This window comes from Molossus molossus, unplaced genomic scaffold, assembly GCF_014108415.1.
Source record: "Molossus molossus isolate mMolMol1 unplaced genomic scaffold, mMolMol1.p scaffold_m16_p_19, whole genome shotgun sequence".
Taxonomy (NCBI): domain Eukaryota; kingdom Metazoa; phylum Chordata; class Mammalia; order Chiroptera; family Molossidae; genus Molossus; species Molossus molossus.
The window spans coordinates 30,484,982-30,503,423 of record NW_023425354.1 but is presented as its reverse complement, the minus strand read 5'-3'; the positions used below and the strand labels follow the sequence as shown (position 1 = coordinate 30,503,423).

Genomic DNA, 18,442 nt, shown 5'->3' with positions numbered 1-18,442 from the left:
TCAAGGCTAGGTAGGCTTCCTCTCAGAGTGTAGCTTGGTCTTAGTTCAGGAAGGTACCATAGAGAGTAGCTCGGGAGGAGGACTGCTTGGGCAGAGAGGCCTTTGAAGAACTGATGAGGTAATTAGGGGGTGGGGAAAAGGGCCCTAGTGGGGACCAGGAGCAGAAACTACAAGTGGGACAAGGGGCAAAAATTAATAAGATTTCCATCCCCTTGCAAAATCAGAGGAACTTCTGTGCCAAATGCTTTGCACTGTGTTTGGGTATTCAGGCTGAGGAGTTAGACACCCGAGTTGTTTAACTCCCGGCTCTGCCATTTGTTGGGTGTGGCTTGGGAAGATTCCGAGTCTTCCCTAACCTGTGTCCTTATATGTAATGTCGGAATAATTTTATAGACCAAACTTATAGGGTTGTTGGAAGGATCAACTGAGAATTGTCCCATAGAATTTAGCATCTTGTTTGGCACATAATCAGTGTTCATGAAATGGTATCATCATCATCATCATCATCATCATCAATATTTGCATAGAAATATAAGGCTAGAGGATGGTAGGGCCCAGTTTAAAGTCAGTATAAGAAAGGAGGCTTTGGTGGCAATACAACTCCAGGTAAAGAACTTGTCCTCCTCAAGAACTCCCCCCGATAAGATAACCTAACACACAAGATCAGGAACTTAGCAAGGGAGGTAGGGACCATGGGCCATCTGCCAACTTCCTATTCCAGCCACCAAGTTAATGCTAAAATTTGCATTTTTGTTGATTAATTCATGAATATAGTTCTGCATCTCTAGTGCTTGCAATGTAAGTGAATGGGCTCGATCACCACTGGGTTGGCATGGGCAACCTGTCCAGGTATCTGTTCAACAGCAATGAATTTTCACAACATTCTTCATCTGAGTCATCTGGGCCAACAATAGGAAGGAGGAAGGTTACAGAAATCACCATCATCACTCCCACACCCAACCATATTCACACATAATATCTTACTTAACTGGCACAACAAAACTACGAGGTGGGCAGCTTTATTACTACTTCAATTTAAGAGATGAAGAGAACAAGAATCAAAAAAGGGAACTCACTTTTCTGAGGTCATATCGTCAGTGAAGATGTGAACTGAAGTCATTTAGCTTCAGATGTGTGTTTCTCTGTTCCTTCCGCACTGCCTTTGAGTCTGGGCCCATCCTCTTCAAATGACTTACCCTGTGTTCCACAAATAATCTTTTGGGGATTCTTTCTGAACCATAATTTTGTTTCTGTGCAGAACAAAGGACAGATAGGTTGTTAAGGTTCATTACTGGGCAAGAGGGAGAGTCCCAAGAGTTTGGAAGTGTCAACGGGTATCTGATCCCAGAGGTGATGGAGAGATACACACTCGTCACAGATGATGTCCACTTCTTAGGGACGACAGTGTCAAGCTGCATTCTCATGGGCGCTGTGACTTGTGCTGGGAGCATCTTGGCTTGGCAGAACCACACCTCTAGGGATGTTCAATGCTCTCAGAAAGAGGATTAAGTCTAGGAATAAGGCAAGATATATTTCCAGACTTTGAGATAAGGTCACCATGGATATAAAGATAGCTCTGAGCACCTCATTTTGGCTTTCCTCTCTTGTTAAGTCTGAACTCTTACACATCATACTTATGCGTCAACACTGCCACATGAACTCTCTGTGGACGATTCCCAACATGCTTCCCTCTGTATATTTCTTCTCTTTCTTATCTTTGGGGAGATTTTTGCTTCAGTGAAGATTAGTAAACTTCTTCTGAAAACGGTCAGGTAGTAAATATTTCTGGATTGCAGGGCATATGGTCTCTGATGCAGCTACTCAACTCTGCCTTTGCAGAACAAGAAGAGTCATAGACAATGCCTAAATAAATGAACATGACTATGTGCCAATAAAACTTTATCGGCAAAAAAGGGCAGCAGGCCAAACTTGGCCTGTGGGCTGTAGTTTGCTGATTATGCTTTAGTGCTATTTCTATCCATTCCACTGGTTTCATTTCCTGACTGTGAACACTCAATTATTTTCAGTTTCTCCATTATTGACAAATTCTCTCAGCCCCAAATAATATTCTCACTGACACAGCATGAGTGTCTTGCACCGGACACAGGATGAATTTCTGCTATACAGACAGTTGAACTGAACACTGGAACATGGGTATCCCGGGAGAAGAAGGCCACGGAAGACTGCTCACCCCAAACTCTCTTTCCAGGGAGTCCCGTGGCAGAACCTCATGGGTGAGGAATCTCAAACAACTCCGCCCCACGTCCCTGGCTGTCCTCCCCTCTGAGTAATGGGGAGAACCATTTGGGGCTGTGATGATTCTGCCTCCTTTGAAGCCATCTGATTAAACTCTGATTTCACCAACCACCAGGGCCTAGGAGGAGCCCGGGATGACACAAGATGAATGGAATACTTTTATGGGATGAGGGGGGACTCTGTGGAGGCATCTAACTAGCATATTTTGGAGGAAAAAATTACCAGAAGCATTAGGAAAGAAAGCTATGCCACATGCCAAGCCCCCACCCACAATAAAGGGTATAAAAGGACCATGGAAGGAGCTAAGACTCAAACCTCACCCACATCCACGTCCGTCTGTTGTTCCATCACCTCTCTTAGCACCATGCCTTCCACCTGCTGCGTGCCCAACTTCAGCTGCTGCTCCGGCTGCCCCTCCCGGCCCTGCGTGGCCCCCAGCTGCCACAACATCCCCCTGCCCGGGGCCTGCAACATCCCCGCCAACGTGGGCAACTGCGGCTGGTTCTGCGAGGGCTCCTTCAATGGCAGCGAGAAGGAGACCATGCAGTTCCTGAACGAACGTCTGGCCAGCTACCTGGAGAAGGTGCGGCAGCTGGAGCGGGAGAACGCGGAGCTGGAGTGTCGCATCCAGGAGCGGTGTCAGCAGCAGGAGCCCCTGATGTGCCCCAGCTACCAGTCCTACTTCCGGACCATCGAGGAGCTGCAGCAGAAGGTGAGGGGTGGGGCGTGTGGGGGCACAGCAGCGGCGGGCTGCCTTTGAACAGTAAGACATTCTCAAGTGCACGAGGTCCTCACGGTGGAATGTTGCTTTCAGATCCTGTGCGCCAAGTCTGAGAACGCCAGGCTGGTGGCGAATATCGACAATGCCAAGCTCGCCTCTGATGATTTCAGAACCAAGTATGTTGAGACTTTTCTGCCAGGTGACCTCTTTCCTGGCCCCGTGGGCCTCGCGTTACCTGGAAGGGAAGAGGAAGCCGTCGCTCCCTCTTTGTTTCTCCTCTTAGGGCTGGACATGTAAAATCAGTTTCAGAGATCCAGGTTCACATGCTATTTGCTCTTTGGTCTCTATTGGGTTTTCTTCAACCCCTGGATTCAGAAGTTAAAATGATTCTCGGAGAATGGATTGGTTTGGTGGTGTATTAATCAACAACACTGAGAGGAGAGAGAGAGTCTCCGTCCCAGGAGTCCCCACGAGCACCTTCTGGTGTTAGGACGAGCCAGGTCCTTTCCAGACGATCCATGAAGAACATGAGGACACATGGAAGGGAAGGGACAGAAACCAGTGTCAGTGCAAACACGGCGAGGCCGATTCCGTTGAAATAGGAGCCAGGCAGGAAGACGGGCTTGTGCCCTGGCTCTTGCTCCCACTCCAATCCGTGTGCACAGGTACGAGATGGAGCACTCCTCCCGGCAGCTGGTGGAGTCGGACATCAACAGCCTGCGCAGGATCCTGGACGAGCTGACCCTGTGCAAGGCCGACCTGGAGGCCCAGGTGGAGTCCCTGAAGGAGGAGCTGCTCTGCCTCAAGAAGAACCATGAGGAGGTGAGAGGGAAAAACAACAGTAGTCTTCAGAGCTAAGCCTCCAGCACCAGGTAGCAGGAGGCAATTGCCCTCAGGAGCCCCGGGCTGGCACCCTTCTCTGAAGGGCTCAGGGCCAGCTCAGGGAACAGCGGTTTCACCCACAGCACGCAGCGAGCTGAGCTGGGAGGACGGGGCAGGTGCTGGACATGCCGAGCAGGCTGTCCATGCTCTCTGCTGGTCACTGTTCGGTCCTGAATTTGGTGGTAGAGATTGAGTCTCGTTGGGGAGACAGCACGTGAAATGCGTCTCATGCTGGCAGAGGGACGTGCTCTGTGAGACGCTGAGCAGCCCGCCCGGGCACAGCCCCGTCTGCCCCACAGGACGCTCTGCCCTGAGGCATGTCTCGGAGGGCAGGGGAATTCTAGCACCTGGGTGTTGCCCTCTGAGGGAGGAGGTGAGCAGACATGAGTGGCAAAGGGAGGTATATTGGAAAATGGTCCATGGCTGGGTATGGCTGGGCGTACGGTACCCGGTACTCGTGGGGATGTGACAAGAAATGACAAGAGACCTGCTCATGGCCAGGGGTTGGGACTTCATCTTATAGGAAATGTGAACTTATTTCAATATTTTGGGAAAGGAATCGATGTGAGCCTTATTTATATTTATTTCTACACAATATCTGTGTCAGTCTTTGGAAAAATCAGGATATTCTTCTTTTTTTTTTTTTGGTCAATCCTCACCTGAGGATATTTTTCCATTGATTTTTTTAAGAGAAAGTGGAAGGGAGATAGAGAGAGAGAGAAACATCAATGTGAGAGAGACACATTGATTGGCCGCCTCCTGCATGATACCGACTGGGGTGAGGATCAAACCTGCAATCCAGGTTCAATTCTTTCATTTATTTATTTATTTTGCCCCTAGTGGGAACCGAACCCAGAACTCTCTGGTCCGCAGGCCAACGCTCCAATTGCTGAGCCAAACCGGCCAGGGCCTAGGTTCAATTCTCATCTGAAGTTGAACCCAAGACCTTTCGATCCCTGGGCCAATGCTGTAACCGCTGAGCCAGGGCAAGATCAGTATATTCTTTTCAGTAAATTTTTTTGGCAGCCTTGTGCTCACTTGACTGTAGCAGGAAGACAGCAGATCTATTTCTGTGGGCTCATTCCTTCCGCTTCCTCCACCAGGAAGTCAACACCCTGCGCTGCCAGATTGGAGACCGCCTCAACGTGGAGGTGGACGCTGCGCCCACCGTGGACCTGAACCGCGTGCTCAATGAGACCCGCTGTCAGTATGAGGCCCTGGTGGAGACCAACCGCAGGGACGTGGAGGAATGGTACACCAACCAGGTGGGCACCTCAGCTCGTGGCCACGCAGGACCGTGGGCCCTTGAGGCAGGGTCTGAGCCTGTCTCTTCCCTCTGGCGTTTCAGACCCAAGAGCTGAACAAGCAGGTGGTGTCCAGTGCCGAGCAGCTGCAGACCTGCCAGGCGGAGATCATTGAGCTGAGACGCACGGTCAACGCCCTGGAGATCGAGCTGCAGGCCCAGCACAACCTGGTGGGTCTCGTTCAGACCTCCTGGGGAGAGAGTGAGGTTGGGGAGTGAGTCCCTGGCTGCCCCGTGGGTCCCAGTCTCCCTACTCTTGAAGCTCGTGACTTCCGTGGAACCCTACGGAGGGACGTGTTGAAGGAGCAGCTCTGTGACCTCGTTCATCCTCCCCACGCAGAGAGACTCGTTGGAGAACACGCTGACGGAGACGGAGGCGCGCTACAGCTCCCAGCTGGCCCAGGTGCAGTGCATGGTCACCAACGTGGAGTCCCAGCTGGCGGAGATCCGGGCCGACCTGGAGCGGCAGAACCAGGAGTACCAAGTGCTGCTGGACGTGCGGGCCCGGCTGGAGTGTGAGATCAACACGTACCGGGGCCTGCTGGACAGCGAGGACTGCAAGTGAGTAGGAGGCAAAGGATTTCCGGGGCAATGCGTGTGGCGGGACTGCACGACACCGTGGGCACTCGTGTGTCGGTGGGCACTGTATTTTCAACTCACCAAATAACATATATTAATCGAGAATGCCGTGGGACAGTTAAGCATATAAGTAAGGCAAAGGGCACACATCCCTGCCTCAGGGAGCTAACAATGGAGGTAATCTTTTTCAAAAGGACCATTTTCCACCCCGCCCGTGTCATTCTGGGGAAGGGAAAAGGATTTGGTAACAATCACATTTGATTCCAACTAACTCCACCCGCTGAGAATTCATAGGTTGTTTCATTAAACCTTGGTGTTTCTCCACTCCTCTCCCTAATCTATTCTCAAACTCTGTGTTCTCCCAGCCTCCCTTGCAACCCGTGTGCTACCACCAACGCGTGTGGAAACTCCTGTGGGCCCTGTGGCAGCTGTTAAACAGGTTGCTGTTAACTTAAATACTGGTATCTTCTTTGAAGACGACAATGAAGCCATTTAGATCAAACACAGAAGAGGTCCCCAGGTCCTGCCTTTGCCGAGCTCAGTTACCTTTAGAAAACATCACATGCCAACTGTGATGTTCTTAGACATGGAAATGCTTTCCAGATCCATCAAGCAAAGACACCTCATCAAGCTCCAATGTCTGGAAAACTCCCTCCCGTTGAAGGTTGAGTCTCCGTATCTGAAGATGTCCAACTTCCTGTGATCTGAGCTCCAGGTATTACTTGAGGGCGTTTCCTATACATATTATGTTTCCTGCTTTCCTGGCTTCTTTGGTATTCTCTGGAATGCAAGGAAGCTACCTCATTTACTTCCCAATAAACTTTATTCCTCTGGCATTGTAAAGGTGTTTCTCATTCACATTCATACATTGTAAACCACTTGTCATGGCTGTTCCATAAAAACACCCCTTCATTAAGAGGATGAAATGAGTTGAATGCCTGAAACCAGCCATCATCTTCCCCTGGTAAATATGGATGGCGAGGGAGGGCTGTCCTCTTGGGAGGCTCCCACCAAGGAGAGACCATGCAGAAAACCTGGCCTTCACACTGCCACCTCGCTCTGGCTGCAGGGCTTGGGCTATTCTGAGACTCTTCTCCAAAGCTCACTGCTACCTCCCACCGTCACTTCATCACTGTGAAAGTCTCTGCTTCCCTTTCTCCTATGCGTGAAGACCAGTATCTGTAGAAACTGCTCAAAGAGCAGCTACCTTCTCCTCTCAACATCTCAACTGCTCCTGCATCATCAGTCTAGGTACCTGTTCTTCGCTCAAAGTGTACCTTCATTGATTTCCTGCACACTCGGGTCCTCTTCTTAGATCTCTGACTACTCGTCCGCTGACTCCCAATTAGCCCGACTTCCCCTTTCCGTCCCGAATAAGAGGAAATGCCCAGATCTTTGGCTCTTTGTTTTGCTCTTTCCACATTCCTACCAGGGGAGGACTAGTACCTCTGTGCTGACTCCGCTCCGGGTCCAGGCCTCTGCTTGCCCGTAGGACAGTTTCACTTGGTATCAGGCCATCACAGCAAAAACTTATCTTTGCCAAACTGGTTCATCTTGTATGTACTCACTCATTATGCCCAGTGCTCTGCAATCTACAGGTCCTTTAAATGCAGGTAGGCGTGTCTTCTTACCTCCCTCTCTTCAGTTTACTCTTTCCTCTAGGTCTTTGCTCATCTCCATAATGTTCTTCCATAACCTCTTTACCATTTTATTCCCCATACTTCCGAAAAAGGCCCATGTTCACCAAATCTCCCCCAACAAGTGTTGATCCTACTTTGCCTCCCACTTGCCTCATTTCTGAATTATGAAAATTCTCAAGTCTATGAACCACTTGATAGATTATCCATCCAATTTGATGCTATCTGACCGACACAACCACAATCAATCATCTGGTGTGTGTGTGCCAGTGCTGTGTGGGTGCGAGAACACAGAAATGAGTGAATCCCAGTCCTGGCCCACAGCACACTGAGAGTCTAGAGTGGATAAGACAGAGATACCTGCCACGAACATCAATATGGCTTAAGAAAGGTGTAAGTAATGAATGATGAGTTTCTGAGATATGAGGAAGTGATAAGAACAGGCTCTAAGAAGGACGTAGCACTCAACCAGGGCTTCAAAATCCCAGAATATTCTGTTTATACAAATGTTGTCTGCCTGTCTCATTAACTACAGGCCCTTCAAGAGAGATAGTATCTTCACCTGATCAAAACCTAGCGCAATTTGTGGAATCCTATACGTGAAATAAACAGGGAACTAATGAGGATTCATGAGAAGGACATTCAAACTTTATATACTTCCCATAGTTCCAACTTCAATCAACTATGAATGTATGATATTAGCATAATTTTGAAATAAAGTTTGATGGGATATGTGTGGACAGATGAGTGTGTGCAGGTCTGAGAAGAGAGAAAGTCTTCCAGGCACAAACTTTGCCTGGTAAGGAGATGAAACGGGAGGTGTGTTTGGAGCCTGACAGACCAATTTTCAGCCTTGGAGCAAGGATAAATGGCCATGGAAGATGTAACTGCAAGGTAGTTGGGTAAAATCACATCCGGCAGTGCTCTGAATGGCGAGCTGGGAGATTTGCTTGTAAGGAAGGCTGGCAGAGGATACTTCAGACGGCGATGTATAGGCTGGGCTGTGATGGGTCCCAGAAGTTGGTGGGATTAGGTGAGAAAGAAGGAAGATCAACCAGGAGGCTGGTCAAAGACAAGGCCTGAGATGAGTGGAGGGGGGTGGGATGGGCAAGGGGGTGGATTTCAGAGGCACAACTTGGGATCTGGAAGCTGATTGGAGGCAGAAGGACAATGGAGTGAGATGGAAGTACTCACTCCTATGGGTCAACATGAGTGACGGTTTTGAGCCTGAGAGAATGAAACAACAGTGGCTCTTGAGTGGAAAGAGCTGAAAGAAAGAAAGAAAAAAATACACTAGATTTGGGAGAGACGGTGGCGTGACCTAGCGAGGGTTTGTCAAGGGGAAGGCGTTAGAGTATGGACGAACCTTGGGGATCACTGATTGAAACGGCAGAGCAGGCCTGGGTCCCTGGCATGAGGCTCTGCCTTGACTTGGCCTGGTCTCTGAAGAGAGAGATGACATCTGCTTAAAAGCAGCTGGAGAGGAGCAGCTGATACAGAAGCAAAAAGAAATCTGAGTTTTGATGAGGGGATGGTCAATAGCGTCCAGGTCAAAGATGAGAATTCAGACGAGTCCACCAGGAAGAACAGGGAGATCACTGGGGTCTGTAAAGAGGGAGGGCCTGTGGGGTGCTGGGGGAAGAAGCCATATTTCAGGGGCTCTTTCCCATCTGCCTCAAATCATCAACCTGATAGTGACCTTAATGCAAAAGTTCGAAACAACACATTCATACTAACCACGAGGGTTACTTTGTTTTGTCCTCTGTGGACTAAAAATGTTTTAGCGCCCGCTGCCCCCTTCGACCTGCAGTCCCAGAAATAGGTTCTCGTTTCTTCTGAATCCAGCTTTCCCAGGAGACGAGGACAATTACGTTCCATCGCTCTGGATCATTTCATGTTCTTTTTAATGTCTCTATTCTAGACTGGGTAGAGTTAAAAACATAGTGATGAACTTTGCACTTTTCTGACTTGGATTGTTCCTTATGAGCCCTGTTGGGACTCCATTCCCATTGGGAGTCCAGGACTGAGTAGAAGAGAAACAATGGTGGCTTTGGGGAGGGTTTGTGGGATGACCCCCAAATCCCATTTTGAGGGGTCTGTTCCTCTCTTTGCTCAGGGCATGTTACTACTGACCCGGCTCATTCTCCAGGTGCTCTCCGGCGTGTCCCTCACCGGAAACTGTGTTTGAGCATCTGCTCAGAGCACAGACTGTTGGTTTAGTTCTTGGATTACAATCAGGTTTCCTCCCCTTAATGTAGGGAGGCTGGGCAGCTGATAACTTGGCACTGGTCGTCTTTATGGAACAGTCTATGGAAGCCCCATGTCCTGGTCTCAGAAGCAGCTCTAATGGGTTGGCTCAACATAATGGGCTAGTGTTGGTAATTTTTTTAAAATTAATTAATTTTATTTTATTTTTGTTACAGATGTTTCTCCTTTTTTTACCCCATTGATACCCTCCTCCCCAACCCCCCTACCCCATCCCCGGTTTTGTTGTCCATGTTCATTGGTTATGCGTACCTGCATATAAGTTCTGTGGTCTATCTCTTCCCTCTCCCCCCACCACCCCCTCTTCTGAGGGTTATCAGTCTGTACCCTACTTCCACGTCTCTGGGTCTACCCTATTCCTCAGACTGTTATGTTCATTATATTCCACAAATAAGTGAGATCATGTGGTATTTGTCTTTCTCTGCTTGGCTTGTTTTGCTTAGGATAATACTTTCCAGGTCCCTGCATGTCGTCTCAAAGGATAAGAGATCTTTCTTTCATACAGCTGCATAGTACTCCATTGTGTATATGTACCACTGCTTTTTTATCCATTCGTCTACTGGTGGACACTTGGGTTGTTTCCAGATCTTAGCTATTGTAAATAGTGCTGCTATGAACATGGGGGTAGCTATATTATTTCTGATTGGTGTTTTAGGCTTCTTAGGGTATATTCCTAGAAGTGGGATAACTGGGTCAAATGGCAGATCAATTTTTAATTTTTTGAGGTAGCACCATATTGTTTTTCATAGTGGCTGCACCAGTCTGCATTCCCACCAGCAGTGTACTAGAGTCCCCTTTTCTCCACACCCTCGCCAACACTTGTTGTTTGATGGTTTTTGATGGCGGCCATTCTGACAGGTGTGAGGTGATACCTCATTGTTGTTTTAATTTGCATCTCTCTGATGATTAGTGATGTTGAGCATTTCTTCATATGTCTCTTGGTCATTTGTATGTCCTCTTTGGAGAGGTGTCTATTCAACTCCTCTGTCCATTTTTTAATTGGGTTCTTTGTCTTCCTTTTGTTGACTTGTATGAATACTATATACATTTTGGAAATTAACCCCTTATCTGATGTATCATTGGCAATTATACTCTCCCATACAGTGGGTTGCCTTTCCATTTTGATGGTTGTTTCTTTTGCTGTGCAGAAGCTTTGAGTTTGATGTAGCCCCATGTGTTCATTTTTTCCTTTGTTTCTGCTGCCTTAGGTGAAGTATCAGTGAAAATTCTTCTGCATATGATGTCTGAAATTTTGTTGCTTACATTTTCTTCTAGGATTTTTATGGATTCATGGGTCACATTTAAGTCTTTTATCCATTTTGAGTTTATTCTTGTGTATGGTGTAAATTGATGGTCTAGTTTCATTTTTTTGCACGTAGCTGTTCAATTTTTCCAACACTATTAATTTATTTATTTTTATCCTCACCCAAGGGCATTTTTCCAGTTTTTGTTCAGATAGAGTGGGAGGAAGAGACAGAGAGAGAGAGAGAAGCATCGATGTGAAAGGGACACATCGAGTGGCTGCCTCCTGCACGACCCAACCAGGGCCGGGGACAAACTGCAACCGAGGTACGTGCCCTTAGCGGGAACCGAACCCGGGTCTCTCTGGACCGCAGGCCAATGCTCTAACCGCTGAACCAAACTGGCCAGGGCCCAACACCCTTTATTAAAGAGGCTGTCTTTACTCCATTGTGTGCTCTTGCCTCCTTTGTCCAATATTAATTGAGCATAATGTCTTGGGTCCATTTCTGGGTTCTCTGTTCTGTTCCACTGGTCTAGATGCCTGTTCTTGTGCCAGTACCAGCTGTTAGTGCTGGTATTGACAATGCTTCTGCTTCTCTAATTCCCCAGGGGGTGCTTTTCATCTGACTCCGGCACGTCAGTCCTCTGCTCGGCGTGTGCTTACTGAGGCCGCGGCCGGCCTCTTCTTGCCGTGTGTGCACATTGAAAAGAAATGAACTGACAACTGCTCCAGTCATTGTTCTCTGCACTTCCTAGAGCATCCACTTTACATTTCTCTTTTATTGAGTTTATTGGGGGTGACATTGGTTAACAATGAGATAGGTTTCAGGTATACAGTTCTGTACTACATCATCTCTATATTGTGTTATGTGTTCACCACCCCAAGCCAAGTCTCTATTTCTCATTGTAAGAATTTGCAGGGCCAGTACCTGGTCATGAGGGAACATGGTTTTGGGGGGAGGGGGCTCCTAATTCCTTTAAAGTCCTGCCACAGGGCAGGTGGCCTCAGCAGAAGGTCTTCCCCGACTCCAGTCCGTGGCTAACCACCACTGGTGAGGTTCCATGTGATCGTTCCCATGAAAATAGCCTTGGCTTCCATCATAAATAGTATCCTGAAATCTCATCTGCAATTTGCTCACATCCGGAAACCAGAAAGCCTTACCACAGCGTCTGCCACAATTACACGGGCAGGTATAAAACCTTTCTGTTTGTTAGGACCTGATTTGCTCATCATGTTTATTGAAGGGTCATTGACTGGAGACAATGCCATTGCTTATGCACAGGAAGAAATTCACAAGACACAGGCGAGTGCAACAAATAAAAAGCCATTGTCTTCCAGAATTCCCCAGGGAGCTCATTGCAACCTGGCTCTTTTCTCTATAGATCCACGTCCTCTTGACTGTTGTTACCTAATGACCACGCCGCTGTGCAGCCATCACGGTTAGGTCCAAAGAGTGGTATTTTCTAAACTCTACCTTCCACTGTTGAAGATATAAGGATACACCCCTCTGGATTATTCCATTCTGACTGACATAGAAGCTGTAGTAATGGTTATAAGGGATCCCCATGGTCCATTGTACCAGTTTACAACACAGTAACCTTCCCTGTTCTTTAACAAGTGCCATTACCTAGATTTTCCTCTTTGGAAGCTTGGGGCATAGAAGAAGGAGAGAAAGACAGAGAAAAGCCTATGGATCCAGCTATTTGCTTTATGCTCTTTGATGTCGTCCAATAGGGTTTCAGTCAGTTTGGGCATTTATTCGAACCCCACACGCCCATCCCACATCTCTCTAAAGGTGGAGATTCAGGCAGGAGGGGCGGAGAGCTGCGGATCGCGAGTGTGGGTGGGGATGTCAGCACCTTCAGAGCATACACTCTGGGAGACCACACTTTTTCTCCAAAGCTGCTTTCTTTCATGAACGTGTATTTGAAGCTCCATCTTGGAAATGACTTGTAGAATCACCCAAGAAAACGCACATTATTATTTTAGAGTGACAACGTGTTTCTGACCCACTCAAGATGCTACTTAGGTTGGTTGTCTATCTCGTTCACTGAGGTTGGTTCCAAATGATCTCTGGCTGATTCCAAAAATGAACACGCCCGCAGAAGATGAGGTTTGCCTTCCGTGAGGATAAGCGAAAAGCAATGTCCCAGGCTGTGAGGACACGTTTGAAGGGGGTGCGATCTGAGCAATGGCCGTAGGGGAGGAATCAGCATGGAGTTTCCGAAAGGAACTACTTTAAGGAGTGTCTTTCATATTTTGAGCACTGATAGATTAAACATAAAATCTTTATAGTCCTTACCTCCATACCTGTTTGCCAAAATATACTGATGGTCAAGAGATGCCACTAAGCACGTAACCCTGTGGTGGCTTGTCAGGGGTACAGCCTTTGGAGAACAGGGCTCAGGTGGGGTTTTTTTTTTTTTGTTGTTGTTTTTTGTGGTATGTGTCCCCAGCGGGAACCAAACCCGGGACTCTCTGGTCCGCAGGCTGACGCTCAACCGCTCAGGTGTTTTTATGTTAAAGCAACCAAGGATTTCCTTTCTTCTAGGTTTTGGTGGGTATTACACTTTCCCACTAAGCAGACTTCCCTCCTTTAGAATAAAAACGACCTTTTCTTCTTTGGTCAAGAACAGGCTTTTATTCGTGGTGCAGTCTGATTAGGAGGGACTGCCTGGTAGTGGCCAAGCCCCACTGAATGCAATCCATTCGTGGACTGTTGCAGCTCAGTAGTGAGAAGACCGAAGGGGAGACAGTTAGGGATGGAGACAGCGCTGCCGTTGGAATCAGAGGGCTCGGGTTTGAATTATGGCTGCACCACGGAGGAGCTCTGAGCACGGGCAACCTCTCAGAAGCCCGGTGTCCGCATCTACAGATCCTGCGGGGCTTTGTGAGGGCGGAAGCAGAAAATGCATCTGAGGTGCTTGGCTCAGTAAGCCGGAGCCATTCTAATATAGTCATGCTGTGTGTGAGCACACGGTCAGTCCTCATGCTGAGTGGGTCCCAAGATAGTACTTAATGTTCTGTGAACACTGAGGAATCGCAGAAATGGAGCCCGGGGGGCTTCCTGCAGCGCCCACGAGGAAGAGGCTGCCATTGCCTCCACCTGCCCTGCACGGAATGGCTAAGGGACATTGGGCCGGATGGCCCCTAGGTCCCTTCTGACCTAAGCTTCCAGGATTCCCTACCCAACAGTCTGGTTTCCGGGTGGGCTTCCTCAGATGGTTTTTCTCAGAGTCCTGACAGCGTGTGAGCCGGATGAGCACAGCCCATCCCTGGTTTAGGACGAAGAGGCACAGAAGTGCCCCCAACCCGTGGGGACAGAGTACAGCGATCAATCTACCGCAACACCCTGTGAATAAGCGCTCCTGTTAGCAAGGTCATAGGTTGGTCACTTTGAAGCTCTTACTTAACCAACCAGCACGATGGGTGAGGAGTCCTGACTTAGCAAGAAGCCAGAGTAAAACATTTATGAGGTAAAGAAGCCCTGTGAGGTGGCTGAGAGACAAATGGAAAAATGGGTAAACAGGGTAAAAGGGAGCAATGCCGTACGTGGTTGCCACACCCACAGATGGCAGAATATAAGCCCTAGCAGAGGACCAGGGCTTATACCAGAGAAGAGAACCAGGCTTTGAGACTGATCTTCAGAGCTCTGCTCCCTCCAGCACCATGCCCTACAGCTGCTGCCTGCCCAACCTCAGCTGCCGCTCCGGCTGCCCCTCCCGGCCCTGCGTGGCCCCCAGCTGCCACAACATCCCCCTGCCCGGGGCCTGCAACATCCCCGCCAACGTGGGCAACTGCGGCTGGTTCTGCGAGGGCTCCTTCAATGGCAGCGAGAAGGAGACCATGCAGTTCCTGAACGACCGCCTGGCCAGCTACCTGGAGAAGGTGCGGCAGCTGGAGCGGGAGAACGCGGAGCTGGAGAGCCTCATCCAGGGGCGGTGCCAGCAGCAGGAGCCCCTGATGTGCCCCAGCTACCAGTCCTACTTCCGGACCATCGAGGAGCTGCAGCAGAAGGTGAGGGGCTTTGCTGTCCCCGCTAAGCAAGGGGAGTTTGCCACGATTCTCAGGCCGTGGTGGAGAAGTGAGTTTCTTGCTTCTAGGTCATCAAGAAGGTGATGGTTTTATATTTGTTTTCAGTCCTCACTAAGCAACCTCTCCTTCTCCAGATCCTGTGCACCAAGTCTGAGAATGCCCGGCTGGTGGTGCAGATTGACAACGCCAAGCTGGCCGCGGATGACTTCAGGACTAAGTGAGTTTGTTCAGAACGCACACTGGGGTTCACTTCTTCTGTTTAATCTCCAGTTAAAGACAATGGGTTCCTATAGCTTTACTGAACGATGGTTTGATCCACTGGTCATGAAGGATTCTGCAGAGATTGAGGGGAGCCCAGCAAAGGAATCACCAAAATAGATGAGGACTCAAATCAATCTGTAACTTTTTGGATCAATATTGGGTCTTGGCAGCCTCCAGAACCCTCTGTCTCCTGGATTCACTCATTGCAGAAAGTGGGAAGACAAGATGAATGGGGTTATAAGAAGTCATCCCTCTGAGTCTCGGAGGTCTACCAGGTACTGGTCTGAGCCTACCCTTGTGCAGGTACGAGACGGAGCTGGGCCTGCGGCAGCTGGTGGAGTCGGACATCAACAGCCTGCGCAGGATCCTGGACGAGCTGACCCTGTGCAAGTCCGACCTGGAGGCCCAGGTGGAGTCCCTGAAGGAGGAGCTGCTCTGCCTCAAGCAGAACCACGAGCAGGTGAGGGAGTCCAGCCCCAACAGTCCAACATGGAGAGTTCCCTAACTCCCTGAGCAGGATGAGGTAGGTCTTTGCTAAGCACCTTAAAGCTAACACAGCATTTTGCTGGTTGGCCAAAATATATTTGGGGGATTGTTGGGGAATAAGTTATAGGCATCCTTAAAAAATTTTTTTAAAATTTTAATCTAAAAGACTGTGGTCAGCTGACCTATTTCTACTTGGGGCCAGACCTGTAACCAAAAGTCCAGACAAAGATGTTTAAAATACTTTCTACTGTTTGGTAAGATCTGTAATCTTCTGAATAGATGCTAAATGAATAACTAAGATTGGAGCTAGATAGCAAAGTCTTTGTATTATATGTCACCTAGATATTAGAACCCACGCTAGATGGATGACAGATGGATGAATGGATGGATGAGAAAAATGGGAGAAATGAAGAGAGTCTAACAATGACTGATGCAGACCTCATGGTTGAATGCAGTGCTAGGAAATCAGATGTATGTCTCAAACATTAGTTCTTTTGATGAAGAGGAAACAATCCTTAATAGCTAGTGGATGATGGTAGAAGATATGAAATAAATGGGAGGTGGTAAACCTGGTTTCTCCATTATTTAAAAAAAATTTTTCTTTATCGAATTTTTTTTTTTTAGAGAGAGAGGAAGTAAGAGGGAGAGATAGAAACATCGATGAGAGAGAACATTGATTGGCTGCCTCCTGCCCCCCACTGGGGATAGGGCCCACAACCAGGGCATGTGCCCTGACCGGGAATTGAACCGGGACCTCTTGGTGAATGAGTCGACGCTCAACCACTGAGCCACACTGGATGGGCTGGTTTCTCCATATTTAAGTAGCAACAATGATAAGTCAGTTATGCTAGGCTTATCACTGAGGAAAGAGAAAATCAGAGGAAAATGATAGAATCTTGGAATGGGAAGAAACATTAGCAATAATTTGATCAAGCAGCTTCACAATACAGATGAGGAGAGACTCAGACAGGAGGCCTGAACCCCAAGAGGCAACTTAGCTGGGATTTGCATCAACGGGGCTTCAACTCGTGAATCCTCGATTTCAGGGCAGGCCTCTTCCCACCATGCTGGATCCCTCAGAGAGAGTTTATTTTAGACTCTTTCTGTGGGTTCATTCCTTCCCCTTCCTCCACCAGGAAGTCAACACCCTGCGCTGCCAGATTGGAGACCGCCTCAACGTGGAGGTGGACGCTGCGCCCACCGTGGACCTGAACCGCGTGCTCAATGAGACCCGCTGTCAGTATGAGGCCCTGGTGGAGACCAACCGCAGGGACGTGGAGGAATGGTACACCAACCAGGTGGGCACCTCAGCTCGTGGCCACGCAGGACCTTGGAGCCCTTGAGGCAGGGTCTGAGCCTGTCTCTTCCCTCTGGCGTTTCAGACCCAGGAGCTGAACAAGCAGGTGGTGTCCAGCGCGGAGCAGCTGCAGACCTGCCAGGCGGAGATCATCGAGCTGAGACGCACGGTCAACGCCCTGGAGATCGAGCTGCAGGCCCAGCACAACCTGGTGGGTCTCGTTCAGACCTCCTGGGGAGAGAGTGAGGTCGGGGGGTGAATCCCTGGGCTGCCCCGTGGGTCCCAGTCTCCCTACTCTTGAAGCTCGTGACTTCCGTGGAACCCTACGGAGGGACGTGTTGAAGGAGCAGCTCTGTGACCTTGTTCATCCTCCCCACGCAGAGAGACTCTCTGGAGAACACGCTGACGGAGACGGAGGCCCGCTACAGCTCCCAGCTGGCCCAGGTGCAGTGCATGGTCACCAACGTGGAGTCCCAGCTGGCGGAGATCCGGGCCGACCTGGAGCGGCAGAACCAGGAGTACCAGGTGTTGCTGGATATCCGGGCCCGGCTGGAGTGTGAGATCAACACGTACCGGGGCCTGCTGGACAGCGAGGACTGCAAGTGAGTACCAGTGTGCAGCCCATGCCCAGTTCTACTGAAGGATCAGATAGGCACTTTGCAGGTCGAGTTTCGGAAGCCAGTGTGTCTATGGACACCAGACTTTTATTTTATAGCGGTGGGAAATGAAGGGCATTTGCTGCTACTGTTATTTGGCCTAGAGGTATTTTCTGGTCCCAAACACATTTGAGAGACTTGACTCTTTCCCCAACTGGTGAGGTTTTGGATGCTGACGGGTAAATAAAGCTTTGGACCTTCAGTGTTGGATTTAACCTAAACACCCACATCCATTGTTTCATGGATCCCAGTTGGGTCCACCTGAGGCAGGCAGAGTGGGGATCCTGTGACCTTCATGCAGATGAGCATTGAACATCAAAACGGAAGATGACTTAATAACTCAGGGTCCAGCACTTGTCCCCTGACACAGAACTTTTATGAACATAGTGTTGTGGACTTTTCACTGTTCTGTGTGGTAGGTCTTGTCTTATGGGTGGAGGCCAAGGCTTAGAGGGATGAGGAGACTTCTCCACGACTCCAGGGTTACAGAGCGAGGGCTGGGATTGCACCACGAGGCTTTGTCCGTTTGTGCCACCACTGTCTCTGACTTGGTAGAAGGAGTGACTGGAACGGGCTTGGTTCCTGCGAAGTCAGAATGAATTCCGTTTGTCCCCATGGCCCTTTGGGTTGAGCCCCCTCCCTTTTTAAAAAAATTATCCCTTTCATCTAACAAGCTAATGATTCTGTGTCCCAGTCTGCCCTGCAACCCCTGTGCCACGACCAACGCGTGCGACAAGCCCATTGGGCCCTGCGTCACCAATCCCTGCGCCCCTTGTGGCTCCCGAACCCGCTGTGGGCCCTGCAGCACCTTCGGGTGCTAG

General features: G+C 49.1%; 2 protein-coding genes across 2 annotated transcripts; both read left to right on the top strand.

The window, feature by feature from the left end:
- The first annotated feature begins 2,501 nt into the window (after positions 1–2,501).
- Positions 2,502–11,512, top strand: LOC118634124 (keratin, type I cuticular Ha4-like). The gene is given in 10 exon segments (XM_036268441.1): positions 2,502–2,586; positions 2,589–2,968; positions 3,071–3,153; positions 3,643–3,799; positions 4,963–5,124; positions 5,208–5,333; positions 5,503–5,723; positions 6,107–6,171; positions 9,695–9,756; positions 11,495–11,512. Coding segments are annotated over 10 exon segments (1,359 nt in total).
- Positions 11,513–14,500: 2,988 nt separating this feature from the next.
- Positions 14,501–18,442, top strand: LOC118634072 (keratin, type I cuticular Ha3-I-like). The gene is made up of 7 exons (XM_036268386.1): positions 14,501–14,903; positions 15,056–15,138; positions 15,486–15,642; positions 16,805–16,966; positions 17,051–17,176; positions 17,347–17,567; positions 18,316–18,442. Exons 1-7 carry the CDS (start codon positions 14,556–14,558, stop codon positions 18,440–18,442), a joined length of 1,224 nt encoding a protein of 407 aa, XP_036124279.1. The 5' UTR covers positions 14,501–14,555.

Bases quoted from the DNA above. Each gene is read 5' to 3' on its own strand.
- LOC118634072 (XM_036268386.1), top strand. From the start codon at position 14,556: ATGCCCTACAGCTGCTGCCTGCCCAACCTCAGCTGCCGCTCCGGCTGC. The intron at 15,139-15,485 runs GTGAGTTTGTTC...ACCCTTGTGCAG, and splicing joins GCGGATGACTTCAGGACTAA to GTACGAGACGGAGCTGGGCC. The intron at 15,643-16,804 runs GTGAGGGAGTCC...TTCCTCCACCAG, and splicing joins TCAAGCAGAACCACGAGCAG to GAAGTCAACACCCTGCGCTG.